Source organism: Archocentrus centrarchus, chromosome 11, assembly GCF_007364275.1.
Source record: "Archocentrus centrarchus isolate MPI-CPG fArcCen1 chromosome 11, fArcCen1, whole genome shotgun sequence".
NCBI lineage: Eukaryota > Metazoa > Chordata > Actinopteri > Cichliformes > Cichlidae > Archocentrus > Archocentrus centrarchus.
In genome coordinates this window covers 14,340,644-14,358,465 of record NC_044356.1, presented here as the reverse complement: position 1 = coordinate 14,358,465, position 17,822 = coordinate 14,340,644, and the positions used below count along the sequence as shown (strand labels likewise).

Here is a 17,822-nt window from a genome sequence, read left to right as displayed (position 1 = left end):
TGGACAGGGAAGACAGCAACAACAACAAAAAAAAGAAAAAAAGCCATCCATGTCCACTGAATGCCCATCACTGAACATAGGTGGTGGCTGTCAGCTGACAGCCATCTACAACGCTGTCTTGAGATCCCTTCCCAGGGACCTTAAACCCCACTCACACCTTATTTCAGGTGACGTCAATAGGTCACACGAATAGGGCAAAGCCTCAGTGATTTTGTCTGAAACCCCTGCTGGTAATGACCTCCGCTTCACATTCGCTCATGTGATGCTCATGATTAATAGCGGGTCAATGACCACTTCCAAAGGGGAGAACCCCCACTAGGGTTTAAATACCTGGGACTCCATCTTTTCGAGTTAGAACTGAAGAAGCTTCTGGGATGAGAGATGAAACAGCTTCAAAAAGTCCAGTTGTCTGTTTTCAAGCTCTTAGATTTAATCTTTTAAGAGTCTACTTTTTTAATTGCATTTCAGTTTATTATTAAAAAAAAATCTTAACCCAGTAGAGGAAGTTACCATTTCTGCTTAACATTTCAAAATTTGCAATACTAGGACTGTGCCATACATTTGTGATTATACAGTATAAATTTCTACATGATAAAGTGTCATATCATCATATCATTGCTATAGCAACATTATGTGTTTATATTCCCTAGTGCACACAATGAGATAAGCCCAGGCATGTCAGAGCGGGAGCCATTTGTCACTTCTCATAATTTAGCGAAAAGGGAGCTACTTCAACCAATGAAGCACAATACTGTATAAAATATGCAAGAAAACTGTCCCCGCTGAAGGTGGGGGTGGGAGGGGATTGTTTTTACCACTTGAGGCAAACACAGTGAGCGCAACCAGGCTATGAAGGCACATGAGGAGGAGATACTCACCAGCTGGTGATGTGCAACCAAAAAATAAACAAATTACTTGCTGGAGCATTCGCTAGTGAGAATCCAAACGATGCAGACACATGTTGGAAAAAGATGGGCTTTAAGCAGCTATTTCAAGTAGCTGGTTGACCTTGATATTTTTATATAGAATATAAAATACATCTTTAAATATGCAGTTACATTGTTTTGTAACAGTGCAACACTGTAGAAAAGTCTCAACCAAAGAGCACTGCTGTCATGCCACCTGCTTGTAATGTTGCAAATTTACCAAACTGATGAAATGCACTGCTGACATGACTGTTTTAGGGTAACTTTTTACTCATTCTCTTGAAAATGCAAGGAGCTTAAAAATCTTTGCTCATTTTTTTAATCACCTTTTTACTCGAGAATATATATAGCTTACTGTAAGATTGCACTGTTTACACTGCTTAATCCCACTTCATATGCCTTGTAAATTTAGTTGCCTTGATAATTTCAGAGGCTAACTTTTCTGTTAAAACACCCTTGCTTCCATGTTAAAGCTGTTATATTTATCTTGTACTAAGAAAACACATTTTATGCCCTCAGTGTAAGAGTTCAGCTACAGTTAAAAAGTGTTGTGACACTGAAAGTAGTAAAAACCAAACAATACTTTGAAGACAAGATACACCATAAGAGCTGCAATCAGTGTTAGTCTTTAAACCATCTGACTTATCAAGCTAAACACAGTCTGATGTCGTCAACCTGCTCATGTTTTTGAACTGATAAACCTCCTACATGACTAGACTCAGAGTGAAGAAAATAAGCCCAAAATCCTCACATTTAACAAGCTGTTTTTATTGTCTAATCAATTAAGTGGCTTGCAGCTCAAAACTAATCTCTTTTCATTTTAAACACAAGTGCAAGTGTGTAATCATGGTTTCATTTACATAAACATAAAGTTAAGCTTAATGTAACTAAATACATATATATGGTGTTTTATTGGCTTCTAATCATTGTTAGGCTTTCAAGCAATGTCAAATAACTAATTAAAATTTTATTAAGCACTATTTAATTCACAGGATGCCTGTAATAGCCAAGCAGGGAGGGTGACTGAATAAAACCAATGGGATTGTTTTACTGGTTATAACTATTATGGTGCCAAAAATTATCACTCATCTCCAGACCTAACCACATTTTTGAGTTTTGAGTTTAATGAATATAAAACCTGAAAATCTAATTCTCTCTCAACCTTTAAAAAAAATGCATTTTGTAAGCTGCAACCACGTGAGCTCTATTTAGCGTGCGACGGCCAAACAAAAGCAATACTGACAGTATGCGCATAAACAAAAGTTCACGGCAGGTAAAAAAATTTTTTTAAAGGATACTAACCCTCAGCTGCTTCTCCCCTCCTGTCTGCACAGCACTTTTTGAAAAGCCCTTGGAGCCTGATAAAAACAGAAAACGGACCGGGGCGTGACAAAGGTGCCACAATAGTACCCCCTGCTGGGATTCAGCGGGAGTACTTCATAAACAGCATCCTCATACTGCAAAACTTTTTTTTTTTTTTAGAATATTGCTTCACCGCCTTATTTGCCGCGTAGGGTTAAAATATAAGTGGAGAATATTGCCGTCAGTGTTACTTGGGTTTAAAGGGTGAAATAAGCTGGGATTTTAAGCAGAAGGGAAGGTTATTTCAGGATAAGGTATCATCCTTTCCAAACGAGGGCAGTCTCCCTCCATCCCTCATCCGCATCTTTTTTGCTGCTTCACCGCAGTCACTAAACTGGGGCTCCATAACCTGCCTGGCTGTCGTCTCTGTGGGGCGTATACAAAGTAAGATATTCTGTAATGTTGGATAACATGAGAGCTGCATGCATGCGTAACAGAGGGCGCAGCAACTCTGCCCCGCTTTCAATTACTTTAGCTAGGCTAGCTACTGTTCTGGCTAACGTTAGCAGAAATGTGATTTTCTGCTCATAAAGCCACAAACAGCGTGTCATTTTCAGCTCACCCCTGTCTCCAACTGTCCTTCTAGATGCCCAGCGTCACGGTGAAAGATGTCAACCAGCAGGAGTTTGTCAAGGCGCTGTCAGCCTTCCTCAAAAAGTAAGTAATGCGCCACGACCTGTCTGCGCTCTGATGACTGGCTGATAGCCACCTGTCAGTCACACAGGATGGTGGGGGATTGATCGGCGAGGGGCAGAGACTCAAACAGCTGCTGAGCTCCCTGCAGCTGCGGTACAGGGAGAATTACAGAGGTTAGGACCGTTTGATACTGAAGTGAGGGTCATAAAATATATTTAATTAGAATGGCTGAGCGGTGGTGGTTGTGTTAGGGGGATTGAGTGAGAAAACTTTTTTTTTTTTCAATTAAAATGGTAAATTTGGGAGAACTGGTTTAAAAAATTAGTAAAGGAGTAAAATTTAAGAGAGGGGGGAAAAAAAGCCTTAAATGCATCTAAGGGAAGCAAATATGGGGAGAGGGTTGTGAGAAGAAGAATGGCAAATATGTGTGGTGGGGTTGTGTGAAATTTAACTCAGTTTTGAGTTGAATAATGTAAATTTGTGAGAGTCTGGCAAATTTAGGAGAAAATTTAATGGGAAAATTAGAAGAAAATAAAGTGGCAAGTTTGAGAATAAACTGGAAACTCTAAAATTATATATATAAAATAAAGGGTAAGTTTATGGTTAAACAGCTGGCATATATCCTAACTTAATGAATGTGGTGTTCCAGTAAGGTTCTGTTTTATTGACCCCAGGAGTTCAACTATGTGGATTTCTTTCCAACACATTCTTGAAAGGTGAAGTAATGTGCTTGACAGCAATTTTGTAAATTTGCATTGACTTACAATTTATTTTATAAATTAATTTTGCAAGGTTTGTTTTTCATAGATCTTGAAAATTGACTGTCTTGGAATTTTAGCCTCCTCCATCAGCCTGCTTTTTTGTTTCCTCTTCAGCAGCCTTAATATGCCACATTTTCTAACTTTTTTACCATAACATAGAAATAAGTTAACCAAACACATGACCTTTCTGTACAACTGGAGATGTTACTTATCTGAAGAGGAATTAGGGTTTTATATTTTAGTGCAAAGGTGGACCCAAATGCCAAAAGAGCAAAGCAAGCAAAAAGCCAGCTTTCTATTGGACGATAAACCTGTCCATCGACATAATAGGACCAGGTAAAGCACCCAGAATACAGGGAAAATCTGGAACAGGCACTCAGGAAGAACAGCAGATCACAAATACAGGGCTTGATATACACACAAGGCTAATTGCAAACAAGACACAGATGGAAACAAAGCACAGGTGAAAACAATTAACTAGAGGCAAAAACCATGAGAACAAAAAAAAAAAAGGAAGTAAAACCAAAATAACACACATGAGGGACCTAAGTAAAACAGGAAATAAAAGAAAAATAACACTGAGACATGAACACAGGGAATCACAGAAGGCACAAAAATAAAATAACACTAGATGCAGCTGAAACCATGGGGCCATGACATTTATCATATATCAAGGAGATGTGACACTGTTTATTATAATATGCAAATACTGTGTGTGATGTAAAGAAGGCATACTATGTGGTTTTTATTGGCTGCGCAATCACGTTTACAACCAAATATGAAGACTTACCCTCACAGTGAACCTCCAGAGTACAGCCTGACCAATATATTGGCAGGGCTGACATTAACTGTTTGCCAAATAAATGTAAAAAGTAAAAAAGAGAGGGGAGAAACACCCTTAAACCATGTTACGAGTGTTGCTCTTGCATAGTTTGTCTACCCAAGGGCACTCTGTCACTTCCACGCTGGCGACACACATGTTTGGAAGGACCACAAACACAAGAACCAGCTGATCCAAACAGAGCATAAGTGAATAAACTACATCTTATTGTGACAGCAAAACTATATTAAACTGCAGTGTCATATTCTTCTTCTAGGATTCTTAAATAACTACATGTAACAAATATTTGAGAAATCTCTTTATGTTTTGTGCATCTGAAAGAAAAAAATCATCTGATATACCTGATATATCTGATTTCTTGTTTTACACTAAATATCGGTATCTGTATCGGTCTTAAAAAGCCCATATTGTTCAGGGTGCACTCCAGAGGGAGCTCAGAGCCCATGCAACACCAATAAAAAAAAACCCTGAATGCTGCAAAAAGAGAAAATGAAATTCCAGCTTGAGATACACTGGCCCTTTATAGTCTTTTAAGTTAATTATTTTTAATGCACATCCGTTGTACCTCTACTGCTTTCATACCGTTGCCTGCATGGGATTAATATTATCCTGCATGGGATTAATATTATCCTGCATGGGATTAATATTATCCTGCTTGGGATTGATAGGGGCTGTATTTTCATAATTCTCGTAATTAAAAAAAATTAACTAAGAGATACACGTAGTCTGGCTAACTTTAAATATGTACACTATTGGTGTGCTTAAATGGAAATATCCTACAGTGAGCAATAAAATATGAAGTTTGTTATGACCTAGGTATTGCGTTCTGGTTTCCCCTAAGCCGGACGTAACAAGTTCTTACCTTGAATCTCACCTAAATGACAAAAAAAATCTCTTTATGGAGACCGTCAAACCTGCCTTATTCTACACAGTGAAGACTTTTTACCATTATTATCATATGTATGTGTTGAAGAAATCCCATTTATATGCGTCACCCTGTATGTCCTGTCACCCTGCTGATTTTTCAGGTCTGGCAAACTGAAGGTGCCAGAGTGGGTTGACACTGTGAAGCTTGCCAGGCACAAGGAGCTTGCCCCCTGTGATGACAACTGGTTTTACACCAGAGCAGGTTGGTTATGTTTCCACATGTCAAAACATCCACATGCAGCTGAAATGATAAATAATCATAAAATGAAAGTCACGAACCTTTCAGGCTCAGTCCTCTCTGTGCACCCCCCCCCCCCCCCCCCCCCCCCCCAGTCTCAAGCTGTTTTAATTATTGTTCAAACAAAAAAACAATTACAAACCGAACAATTACCCAAACAGAGTTGATTACAGTAAACAACATGGAAAGCAGTCATTAGCTGAATTGGCTCAGTGACATGAAATGTTTAATCATCTTCTTTTGTGTTAACAATATAGTTGATAAAGTTTGGGTCCAGGAAACCTCATCTTTAGACTCATATCTCTAAGTCTCTCATCTCTGTCATTCTCGGCATCATCTGTTCCCCTTTTCAGTTGTCCTTGTGATTTATGGTCAAACAGCTGAGTGACACAGACGGACCTTTCGCTGTGACTACCCCAAACCTGACAAAGTGCGGCTTGCTTATAACTGGTTTTTATCATCTAAGGCAGTGGTTTTCAGACTCCAAAATTTGAAAGCACACTTTTATATATATCTATAGGAACAGCAAAATTGTCATCTGGCCGAGGCTTTTCGGCAGCCCCTTTGTGGCATCTGGACCTAGCTTGCTCCCCTGATATAACATATGATCTTACAGCCTCTGGTTCAGATCCAGATTCAAATTTCTCTTAGAAGGGATGTTTTTTGTCCAATAAGAGGATTCTTTCAGGGGAAGCGAGTACATACAAAGTACTGATGCAGCAAATTAATGACTATTATTATTATTACTACGTTTTGTGTAGATTACAATAATAATGTACAGTTGTGACAAAATCCCAAGGCATGTCTGGATTTGCCTCATGACACGCCAGTGTGCCATCACACTATTTGGGCACCACTGATTTAAGGACTATTGTAAAGGTTAGAAGCGTCTTCTTTTTTTTTTTTAATCCCAAGAGGAAGCTGAAAAACATGACCATGCTCTTATGTGTAGGCTGGACAGCTGATCATCTCAACAATCTAGCATGTTAGATTAACTATTTAATTTTTGTTTCATATTTTTACTGGGCTATTGCTGGTTTTAACTACCTTCTTGAATTTCTTTTTCTTTAATGCGTTTAACTTATGGGTTTATCATTTTAAAGATCCTGTTGTTGCCTTTTGAGTATTCTTACTTATTTTATTAATCTGCGTTCTTAAGTCTTTCTGTTTGCTTAGTTTTGCATTATCTAGTGTCATGCTGCAGCACCTTTGCTTTGTGCAGCATATTGTGTTTTTGTCTGGTATAAAATTTGCTATATAAATGAAATTTAATTGCTAGATACAGTGAAAACGCATGCATTGCACACTGTTCCCTTTCCTGTGGATATGTACTGAGTTCAGTGACGTGCGGTGAGGGTCGTGACTGGTGAGGCACTGACGTCATCACATCAGATTTACAAACATATAGCTTATTCACCATTTGATTGGCAACAGTTGTTTTGTTTAACTTTAACATAGTCTGAAGCAAACCTTTTAGCTCCGGTGTTGGTCTTCCTTTAATTATTATCTTCTGCTTCGATTGAAAGTCCAGTTTAGAAAATTCTTTCAGTTGAGTTATGTAATCTTCCATGTTGAACATAAGGCCAAGCAACAGGAAAAACTAACTGGCCTTGCTAACTGTTTATGGTAGCTTGCCGCCGAGGAGTCGTAGAGTCCCTGGGATCACCAGCGCCCCCTACCATGAGGCACGAGAACTGCGTGCCTCACCTAGTGTCTCTTCGCAGCAGTTTCATGATCGCTCAACACAAGAATGCATTACACACACATACAGTTGTTAATGAAAAAAACAACAAAAAAAACTGTGCATTATATACACCAGCTAAAATATGGAAATTTAGTTCATATAGTAAAAGTGTTAGAACATTTTAATAGCCACATGCAAAGGGAAAGTAATCCGGTCTCACTGCATAGCATGCCAGCACAGTTAGTAGTCATTGGCAATGACTATACTGAGCCGCACCACGGATTGCGCAATCCGTGGTGCGGCTCGCCGGGCTGGTGCCTCACCGTTTGTCTCTTAGTATTTGACCGGCAAATGCGAAAATTCAGCGATTTTGAAAAAACTAATCTAAAAATGGTGTAGTTAAATGGAAAAGAACTTTAAAATACAAATCACTGAATGAATATAACCATTTAATTTATTTTTTAATTTTATATTTCCACGATGACAGGTGAGGCCGTGCCTCACCTGCCTCCCCTGACTGCACGTCACTGACTGAGTTATATTTGCTCTATGAAAGAAATTTGTTCTTTTTCAGATGATAAAACAAGTACATACTGCAGCATTCTTATACTGTATACTATGTGTCACCAGCATCCACAGCCCGTCATCTGTACCTGCGAGGAGGAGTCGGCGTGGGCTCCATGATCAAAATCTATGGTGGGCGTCAGAGGAATGGCGTATGCCCTGCCCACTTCAGCGTGGGCTCTAGGAACGTGGCGAGGAAGGTCCTGCAAGCTCTGGAGGGCCTCAAGATGGTGGAGAAGGATCCCAATGGGTAAGCGAGGCGGATACTGAAACACTGTATCTCTGAGGTGGTGACTTTAAAAGAAATGATCTTTATTTATTTTTTTAAACGTTTGTGCTTACAGCGGTCGTAGGCTTACCTCTCAGGGTCAGAGAGACCTGGATAGGATTGCTGGTCAGGTGAGTTGTTGGATTTTAAATAGAAACAGTATATAATGAATATATCTGTGCATGAAGATTTTATAGTTTTTTCTCTGTACTATGTATATTATTTCAGTAATTATGTAAAGAGCTTAATTGAACAGGGTTAATGAGAATTGTTATTATTTTATGGTGATTTAGGCGATTGTGTTAAATTAAACTCTTTAAAGTGGACCTGTTATGTTATTTTTACATCAGTGTATGTTTTCTCTGTATTATTGTAGTCTTTACCTTCCAATATAAAGCACCTTGCGCGCCGTACTGTTGTTGTGATTTGGCACTAAATTAAAACTGGATTGAACTGAAAAGTAATCCCTGTGAGCCAAAACACTAAGTTTCAGACAGATTTTTCTAACCTTGGATCTGTATGATGTCACAAAGCTCTGGCTATGAGCACAGCAGCCCCACCCACCCGCTGCTCAGACCTTTTGTGTATGAAGAAATCAATTGGATGAACTGAGGGGCTGTACCAAGGCTCAGTATAAGACAAATATAGATTTTTTTTTTTTTTTACTATTAATTATGGAAAGCTAGTCTATTAGAGTCAAAGAATAAAAGCTGGGAATTAGCAGAATAGGCTGACAATTCAAAATGCTGCCGTGTCCAATTCAAGACCTGGATCTTTCCGGGAGGGTCACAAATCCCTGGGTGGGTTGCATCAGGAAGCACATCAGGCGTTAAAAATCTGTGTGGATCCATTCTCCGTAGTGACCCCTTGTAAATGAGGGAGCAGCCAAAAGAAGCTTTTAGCTTTCTGACGGTCAGCTCTCCTGAATGTTCTCTACTCGTGAATAATCATTCTCACTGCAGAATGATGGATTTGAGATTGTTTATAAATGATCTCATGACCCTGTCCAAATTGATGGGCAGCAACAATTGCTTCTCCAAGTCTTTCTCCCTTAGCATTGTGTTAGCACACCTGAATTCAAATCAGTCTTGGGAAGTTTATGAGATCATTTACAAACAATCTCAAGTCCATGGTGTGCTTTTACAGACACGCTCACACTTACCGATGATCAGTTAATCAAATACGTTTGATTAGCAGCACCTGGCTGCTCCTTTCTCTTTTAATGCCTATGGAAGCAATAAGGGTGTACTTAGTTTTTCAGACACTGCTGTGGCATTTTGGCTTAGTTTTATTAAATACATAATGACACTGTGTAATATGTCACATTTTCTAGTTCATCTGAGGTTGTATTTAAATTCTTTGAAGACCTGGTAAGGGCCAGATTTTTTTTTTTAATCATGATTTCATATGTAAAACCTTAGAACTGAAAGAGTGTGCTTTCCTTTCACCATGACTTTAGATACTGAGTACTTTAAACTCAACAGAAATGAAATCTAATTATTGCTTAACCCGTTATAACGCTCCCCACATGTGTGGCATACAATGGGACTGGCTCCCTTTTGTGTTCTTTGTTATGGCCACAGTGTAAAACACATTATAATATTGGTTCTCTTGTAGTCATGTGTGATATTTATAGCTGCACCTAAATACTGCACGAGAACAGCTTTCTCTGCTTGTTATGGCAACATGACCATCCCCTCTCCTCTCTCTTTATTTTCCTTTGTGTGTTCAGGTTGCCTCAGCAAACAAGAAGCAGCGAAGTTTACAGAGCGCCATCTGAGGAAATCATTTAGGAGTCCAGAGAAAAGGAATGCAGTTATGCCTCGCTGCTTATTTACTCAAGTTCACTCGCCTCCCATATCAATCCAGTGCCAACAGTAACCGAGCACAAAAGGCACTTCATAGCGATGCATGTGTCTATAGTACAGCGAGTGCAAATTAAATATTATATGTGAATGTTTTGCAGCAGTTTGAGGTTAGCGGTGGCCTTGTAACAGCAAAGCACAGCGCAGACATGAAAGCACTAAGAATGTAATATTACAAAGCAAAAGCATGTTCATATTTTTGCCTATAAATGTGAAGCTGTGAAAAAAGGTGAGACTCGATGTAGAAAGGAAAGAAATGCAAAGAATTCTAATGCACAGTTTTATTCATTTCCAACTTTGTGTTTGTAGAAGAGTATTATTGTTATTGATCACATTTGGATTATACAAATGTGTTATGAATAAACTAAATATGAGCACCGACTACGGTGTTTGAATGTCTGCTCGTGACACTGCTGATCCAGCTGTAGCGGCACACACGGATATAAACGCTGGGGTGTCCCTTCGTGACGCACCCATAAACCCAGGACACGACTCCCTGCAGCTGGCCATTACACACCAGAGGACCACAAGGGTCTGGACAGTAGACTCTGTCGTGATGAAACACAAAGTCAAGAACCATCAGTAATAGTTGCAGCTTTCTGTAGTTGCAGTGTTTATTTCCACCTGTAACCACCTGACAGAGATGTGACGAAGGCGAGAGGATAAACCTGTAACAGGGCATCTACAGGTGTAAGCAAGTCACATTTAAGTGTTTAAAACTATACCGCTTTATTTTACATTATTAAGAAAAGTGTTTACTAAAAGATAACAAAAATATCCAGAACTGTATCTCACTGGTGTAAGTTGAAACACCTTCGACATGCACCGCGGTTTTGCTTTATTAGTTTCCCAACTTTAAAGACCAAGGGAAATCTTTATTCTCACTTCATTTCTAGTAAATTTGAATATTTCTGCAGAAGGCTGGCTAGCAAGGCTTTCTTCTTCATCATCATCAGGGTTTCCAGCAGTGTACTGCAAGCCTTGCCAGACCTGAACATCAGGGATTTTTGTACTTTTAGCTATAACCTTTTCACAAATTCTCCTATGTATCTTTTCAGCCTACTTTCACCATTAGCTTTTTTTTTTTTTAACATTAAAACTGCATTATGGCCAAAACCCAAGAATCAAATTTGAAACCCTAAAGCTACCAAAACATGAAGGAGTGGGGACTGCATGGGAGCAGACAATTCTCACAGTGAATTCACTAAAAACACTCAAGATCCATCCAAACTGAATCAAGGACACTTGAATCTTTTTGGGGTCTTTTTATCAGTAAATGTGTATTTAAAATATTTTAAGAGTTTAAGGACCAGTAGATTCCCTGTCTGAGCTGAGCAAAAATGAGATTTTGAGTAGCTGTAATGTTTCTCTTCAAAATGCCAAAGCATTACATTGTTAATCTTGGAACCAGGTGGGTTATTTATAGATAAAAGATCCTTCTGAGTGTAAGTGATGATATATTTTCTGGAAAATCAATCAAAAAACATGCATTCAGTAAATTAAATCCCAAACAAACCAAGATGATAGCTGATCCAAGATTCTAGTAAACTGTATTCTCTCACTGCTCAAGAACTGCACACAATCACCTAATACACAAGTGATAGTTACAAACAGTTGATGCCAGATAGTTTTTCATCATCTCATCGCCGATGTGATAAACCACTGTGTTGACATGTTTTCTTCATAATTACTGATCACTTGAGCTAAAGTCTGAGCGCTCCATTATTGTAATTAAAAATCTTCTCCAGTATCTGCAATCAGGAATGGCAGAAAACACAATCAACTGGCCCCTCCATGTGCCAAAGTGTCTCTGGGTGAGACAGTGAAGCCAAAGTTACTCCTGATAGTAGGCAAGCACCCTCACCTCTCATCACTGTCAGCCTCTCTCCTCTCTTTCCCTTTGAACTGTAATGTAATTAAAGTATACCACTGAGTATTTCAGTAAATGGACTTAGTTACATTCTAACACACTTTAAATAGGTTTGTCTCTAACAATACTGCTAAAGCGCTCTGTTTCATTCAGTAAAAAAGTGAGAGCAGAGGTCCAGAGAACATTATCCTTCTGATGCTTAATAGGATGCCATTAGAGTGTAAACCAGCACCAGTGATGTGTAGAAAGAAGTGCACTGAGTCTCAGACTTCATGCACTGCTGGAAAGCGAAGCACACTTGTGTACCACTTTAGCTCACTGGTCAGCTGCTGGCATCCATGCATGAATCCATGCTGTCAGTGATGAAGAGGAGGTACGTGTTCCTGCAGATTCTGTTGTCGATGTTGAGCTGCCTCAGGCACTGAAGACTGTTGGGGTAGTAGGCTGGGGAGTGGAAAGGACAACTCTCAATTTATTTATTTGGATGCATGTTAGACACAAAGGTAGCAACTGGACTCTTCCTGGGGTCCACATGACACATTACACACAATTATAGAAATATTACAGTCAGGCCACTTTGCTAGGTACACCTGTTCAGTTCCTCATTAATGTAAATGTCAGTCAATTATATAACTGCAGTTCAATGCACTACTGAAGTTCAAAGTCAGCATCAGAGTGGGGAAGAAAGGTGACTGAAGTGAACTGGAACATGGCTTGGTTGTTGGTGCCAGATGAGCTGGTCTATTTCAGAAACTGCTGATCTGCAGGGATTTTGCAACAGAAACTTAAATAACCACTTGTTATAACCAAGGTATGCAGAAGAGCATCTCTGAATGCACAACATATCAAACCTTCAAGCAGTTGAACTACAGCAGCAGAAGATCATACCAGGTGCCTAAATTTGGGAGCTTCCCATCATATGCTTAAGTATCCTAGGAACCACAAGTAAGCAGCCGTCTGAGAGCGAAGTGCTCTATTGGGGTGATACGATACTATGAGGTCTTTAAGATCAGATGGGACCTAATCACATCTGACCTGTTTTTTTCTCTTTCATAAGATCAATCTAGTCCCAACTGGCCTATAAATCATAGGAAATTCATTTAAACTGCTCAGAAAAATCAAAGGGATACTTTTCAATCAGTGTATAGAATTAAATCAATCGAACTTCTTGGATATTGATCTGGTGAATTAAGTAGCAGGGGGGGCTGTTAATCAGTTTCAGCTCCTTTGGTGTTAATGAAAATAACAACAGGTGCACCAGAAGGGCAACAACGAGGCAACCTCTAAAACAGGAATGGTTTTAGAGGTGGACGCCTCTGACATTTTCCCTTTGTCATTTTTCTGTTTCACTAGATTTGTATTTAGCTAGGGTCACTATGAGGTGATACCTGGACCCTACAGAGGTTGCACAGGTAGTCCAGCTCCTCCAGGATGGCAATCAATACATGCCATTGCCAGAAGGTTTATGTCTTTGACCATTTACTGGCCCCCACACTCACCTGACCTAATCCTCTGGGACTTTATGTTTCAGTCTATCCAATGCCACCAGGTTGCTCCTCACGCTGTCCAGGAGCTAAGTTCTGGTCCAGATCTGGGAGGAGATCCTCCAGGACACCATCTAATGTCCGATTAGGAGCATGGGCTGACATTGTCAAGCATGCATACAAGCACATGGGGGCCATATAAACTACTGAGTACCATTTTGAGTTGTTGCAATGAAATTTCAGAAAAATGGACTTGCCTGTCACAGTGTCTTTGAATCCAGCCCTCTGAAGGTTAGTAATTTTAATCTCCAGCAAACAAAGTGGCATCCTTTCATTCCTAACACATTTCCCAGTCCATATCAATATAGAGATGTAGCAAGATTTTCCCCATTGAGATTTCATGTGTTTTCAAAGCGTTCCTTTGAGCAGTGAATTTCAGATTTCCACAGCTGATTTTTTTAATCTTTAATCAAAATATTCCACTGTGAAAGACTTCTGGTTCCGTCGTGCAATTGCTATACTCAATATTTCTCTTTGCACCACTAACAACTCATATTTTAGACAATACTGTTCTGCACAGAAATGTATTTAAATAAAACTCTTAATTGAATTCATTTACATTCTCATTGTTAAGAAAACTGGCAGAAGGAAAGCAAACTCTGAACAAAATTTTATTGAACATAAATAAAAAAAAAAATTGGAGGTAAAAAAATATTTAACAGGCTTAGAAATTCTTTACACAAATATGTACAGGAAAGGATCCATCATGAGCTGATACAGTAACAAAGATTTGTGTCAAATTCGATTATGAATCCTACAAAAGTCCACAGCAGTCAGCCTAAAGTCCCAGATCCTTGTCTACATCCAGTGGCAGGGCAAGGGTTGCACAATGGAGTTTCTTTAAGAAAGAAGAAGAGGGAAAAAAAAAAAAGCACAAAAAAGGTGACCACCTATTCCTCTAAGTGTTTAATAGCAGTGATATTACTTCTTACTATCATAATGTAATTAGAAAGCTTAAGGAAGCATTTTTTTCACCAGATGTGTAAATTAAATTAAATCTCGCTTCATTCTTTGAGGTAGTACACCCGAGGGAGACCGGGGAAAAAACAAAAAAAAACAACAACAGGAGGAAGCGGGCGCAAAATAATAATTAACAAGTCGGACATCAACTCAAGGAATAAGCTTCAGCTGTTGCTCAGCCCGCAAACAGAAGGCTAAAACCTCAAAACACATTTACTTCCATTAGTTTGCTGAACATACAATTATTGTTCAAATATACAATAAGATTTATAAGGGGTTGTGCTGGATAAAGATCGCTCTTTTCCTTTTGAACGCTGCACCAAGGAAACTCTCCCTCAAAGGCCTTAAAACACACAAACTGCACCAAGAGAACAAACAAAGACTGTAACAGTGGGTAAAAGCGTTCAGCTCACAGCATCTGTGCCGGTACAAATAAAAACAGGTTTCGGCTGACTGGAGGACCACAAAGGTGTGCGTGATGCTATTAAAACTAACTTGTGGGACAAATGTCATCAGCACCTATTAAGTGAATAGTAATATTTAATAATTCACTTAATTGAAGTCCCTGCTTACGAGAGTTGTGGAATCCAGAGTTAAAATGTAGCTGCACTGCCACGTTCACACGGACTTTGTTCTATGGTAAATGTGAGTCCTGTCTGCTGCCAGAGAAGGCTGTGTCACGCTAAGGTGCTGAAGAAATTCTCCTCCTCATCGCTCTCTGTGACCTTGTATTTACAGAGACAGATAGCAGAACTTGGGTTACTTCAGTTTGCACTTTTTTTTCTCCTTCTTTTAATAAGTGGCAGTAATCATCTCCTGGCTGTCATCTAAGCTCCAGTTCCAGCAGGTCGCTGACAACAATATCAGCGATGTGAAACTGAAAGAGCAAGGTGGATGAGACGGTGAAACAGTATAGAAATCTATCGTGTGTGTGTGTACTTCATCCCCAGCTTTTACATATGGCTCTTTTCTGGTATCTGTCCTTCACAGGTCTGTAAATTCACCTTCCAAACACTGGATCAGGTCTGTGTGCGTTAGTGACCTCCATCGTATGGCTACATCAAAGCAGTCGCCTTTAGGATTTCTTTCGCCGCCTGAGCTGCATCAGATAAGATGGCTTTTTTTTTTTTTTTTTTGTTACACAACATTAGTGTTTGTGCTGACAGGGCTAATTCAGATAGCGGCGGCAGCGTCTCGCCCCGCAGTTGCAGAGGAGCTTGTTGCTCTCGTCCTCGATGGGGAATTTGTAGTCATAAGTGAGCTCTTCGCCCCGGTAGATCTTCCTCAGCGCGAAGATGACGATGTGCTTGCGGCCATCCACGTTGATGACGCGCGAGTAGCAGTTTGGCTCGCACGAGTGGTTGATGAAACGGGCTTCGTTGCCTTGCATCGTGGCGTCCACCACGTCGAAGTCGTCGATGCGGAACATATAGCAGCCGATGCCCTGGTGTAACATCGAATGACAGAAACACAGTTGTTACTTTCACTTTTCAAGTGCTTATGGAAACATTTTTTGAACAATTAATACTCCTAACAGCCAATTAAAGATGCGCAGCAGTCTGCCAGCTTAGGAAGCCAGCATCAAATTATCATTTGTGAGTTTTTTAACCACCTGTAAGGCTGCATTTGTTTACACTAAATTTATCAATATTGAAAAGGTTGAACTTTCTATGATGGATAGAAAAAAAAAAAGAGTTGAAGTTGAAGTGATCAGTATTACATGATGTGGCTGAAGGAAATGTCACAGCAGTACATTTTTCATTGCTCTCCTCACACAAAAAGATCACCGGCTGAGCGAGCTGCACCTTAGAAATGCTGGATAATGAAGGCATCCTTGTATTTTATTTTATTTTTATTGCCCTTAAGGCATGGTAGATCTATATATGTTTTTATTATTTTTATCTTATGTTAAGCACATTGAGTTTATGTGTATTGAAATGTGCTATATAAATAAAGTTGCCAATTGCCATCGTCTTAGCAGAGCATAAAGTTGCAATGCTTCACTTTTTCTCAGGATCTCAACTTCTCACACACTGTTGCAGCGTACATGGATTTCATCATTTCTTCACCTTGTGTCTTAATTGGAGATATTTTTAGATGTGTTGATACCCTCATGCCTTATTGTAGATTTGTTTAGATAAGATACTTTAGTTACCCAGGCCTAGAGACCTGTGGGCAACCATCTGGGAACCACTGGTCGCTTGGGAAAAGTGTGAGTGGTTCCTGGAGGTTCCTGGCAGTTGCTACTGTTAAATGTTCACATAAAGCTATACCATGCTGCACTGAAAAACTCCTTGTAATTGCTTTGGTTGCTAGCAAGTTGCCGCAGTCAGTTTGCATGGAAGACACTGACTTGTCTGCAAGATTTTGCAGACTACGCGCCAAACAGTTGTGAAACTGTGAGAAGTGCGACGCCATAGGAAATGGAGAACGGTCATCTTCAACGTAAAAGCTGCACCTTAGCCTTCATCTCAGCCTCAACTCTTTTTCGACTGTAATAATTTAGTTATTTTTGCTTCGCATTAAACTATTGCACTGGTGAAACACGGTGGCTTTTGTTGTAAAGTAGTCACAGCAAAGAAGGATAACTGAAGTGCGATCACTCCTGGAGGCCAGTTTTTTTTTGACAGATTTATTGTGAGTGTGTCTGGCCACACCAGTTCCTTATGTAATGTTACTAAAAGCTGCTCACTTCAGTTTAATACTCAGTGTTTTTGCTCTGACAGGCAATATTTAAAAAGTTGAAGCAGAAACTCTAATGATTTCCAAGTGTAACTGACCTTGCTGTCATAATATTTCTCTCGTTTATCAGTCAGGACAGAGCGAATGACAGTGCCGGCATACTCGATCACCATCTCCCCAGCCTCGATGTTCCTTTTGCAGAAAAGTCCACGGCCATGAATTGGAGATCTAGGTAGGGTTGCAGGTGAGAAAATTAGGAAGTTCACTTGGTTTCTTTTGGACATTAATAAAATCCAAAGGATTTTATGGCCATTTTTCATTACCTGTAAACTCCTACTGCTTCTTTTGAGATTTTTTCCAGGTGCCTGAATCTCATTGCCATGGGAAGCTCAGTGCTGGTAGCTCGCCTGGTAGAAACACAGCAGAATAAGCTGTGAGTATTGACATGATAGCTGCTCAGCTTCACCAACAGAAGCAATACAAAATTAATCACTGACCTAGAAGATTTGAGTGGGAATTCATCCTCCTCTTCATCAAAGGGACCCACTATGTCAGGTAGCTCTCTGTGCTGCGATGCCAGGAAGTTGAACATATCAAAAGTTGCTTTCCTAGTTTGAGAATCAGGGAAAACAATTTGTGATGTGTCTCATAACAAAGCAGTCAAGACACAGAAAAACAAATATAATTCTTCACC

At 39.6% G+C, this 17,822-nt stretch overlaps 2 protein-coding genes across 3 annotated transcripts in view; one reads left to right on the top strand and one right to left on the bottom strand.

Moving 5' to 3' along the window:
* Positions 1-2,445: 2,445 nt before the first annotated feature.
* LOC115787673 (40S ribosomal protein S19) lies at positions 2,446-10,368 on the top strand. The gene is made up of 6 exons (XM_030740444.1): positions 2,446-2,672; positions 2,875-2,945; positions 5,555-5,655; positions 8,006-8,189; positions 8,284-8,338; positions 9,940-10,368. The coding sequence occupies exons 2-6, from the start codon at positions 2,875-2,877 to the stop codon at positions 9,985-9,987; spliced, it is 459 nt and encodes a 152-aa protein (XP_030596304.1). The 5' UTR covers positions 2,446-2,672; the 3' UTR covers positions 9,988-10,368.
* A 3,713-nt stretch (positions 10,369-14,081) lies between these two features.
* The window catches only part of kmt2ba (lysine (K)-specific methyltransferase 2Ba), a 38,124-nt gene continuing 34,383 nt past the window's right edge, over positions 14,082-17,822 (bottom strand). For both annotated transcript variants that reach the window (XM_030740366.1, XM_030740367.1), the window contains exons 33-36: positions 17,626-17,736; positions 17,452-17,535; positions 17,227-17,356; positions 14,082-15,890 (exon numbers count right to left, since the gene is read on the bottom strand). In XM_030740366.1, the coding sequence (XP_030596226.1) occupies positions 15,615-15,890; positions 17,227-17,356; positions 17,452-17,535; positions 17,626-17,736 (601 nt within the window). In that variant the 3' untranslated portion in view covers positions 14,082-15,614. The remainder of the gene's footprint in view (positions 15,891-17,226; positions 17,357-17,451; positions 17,536-17,625; positions 17,737-17,822) is intronic.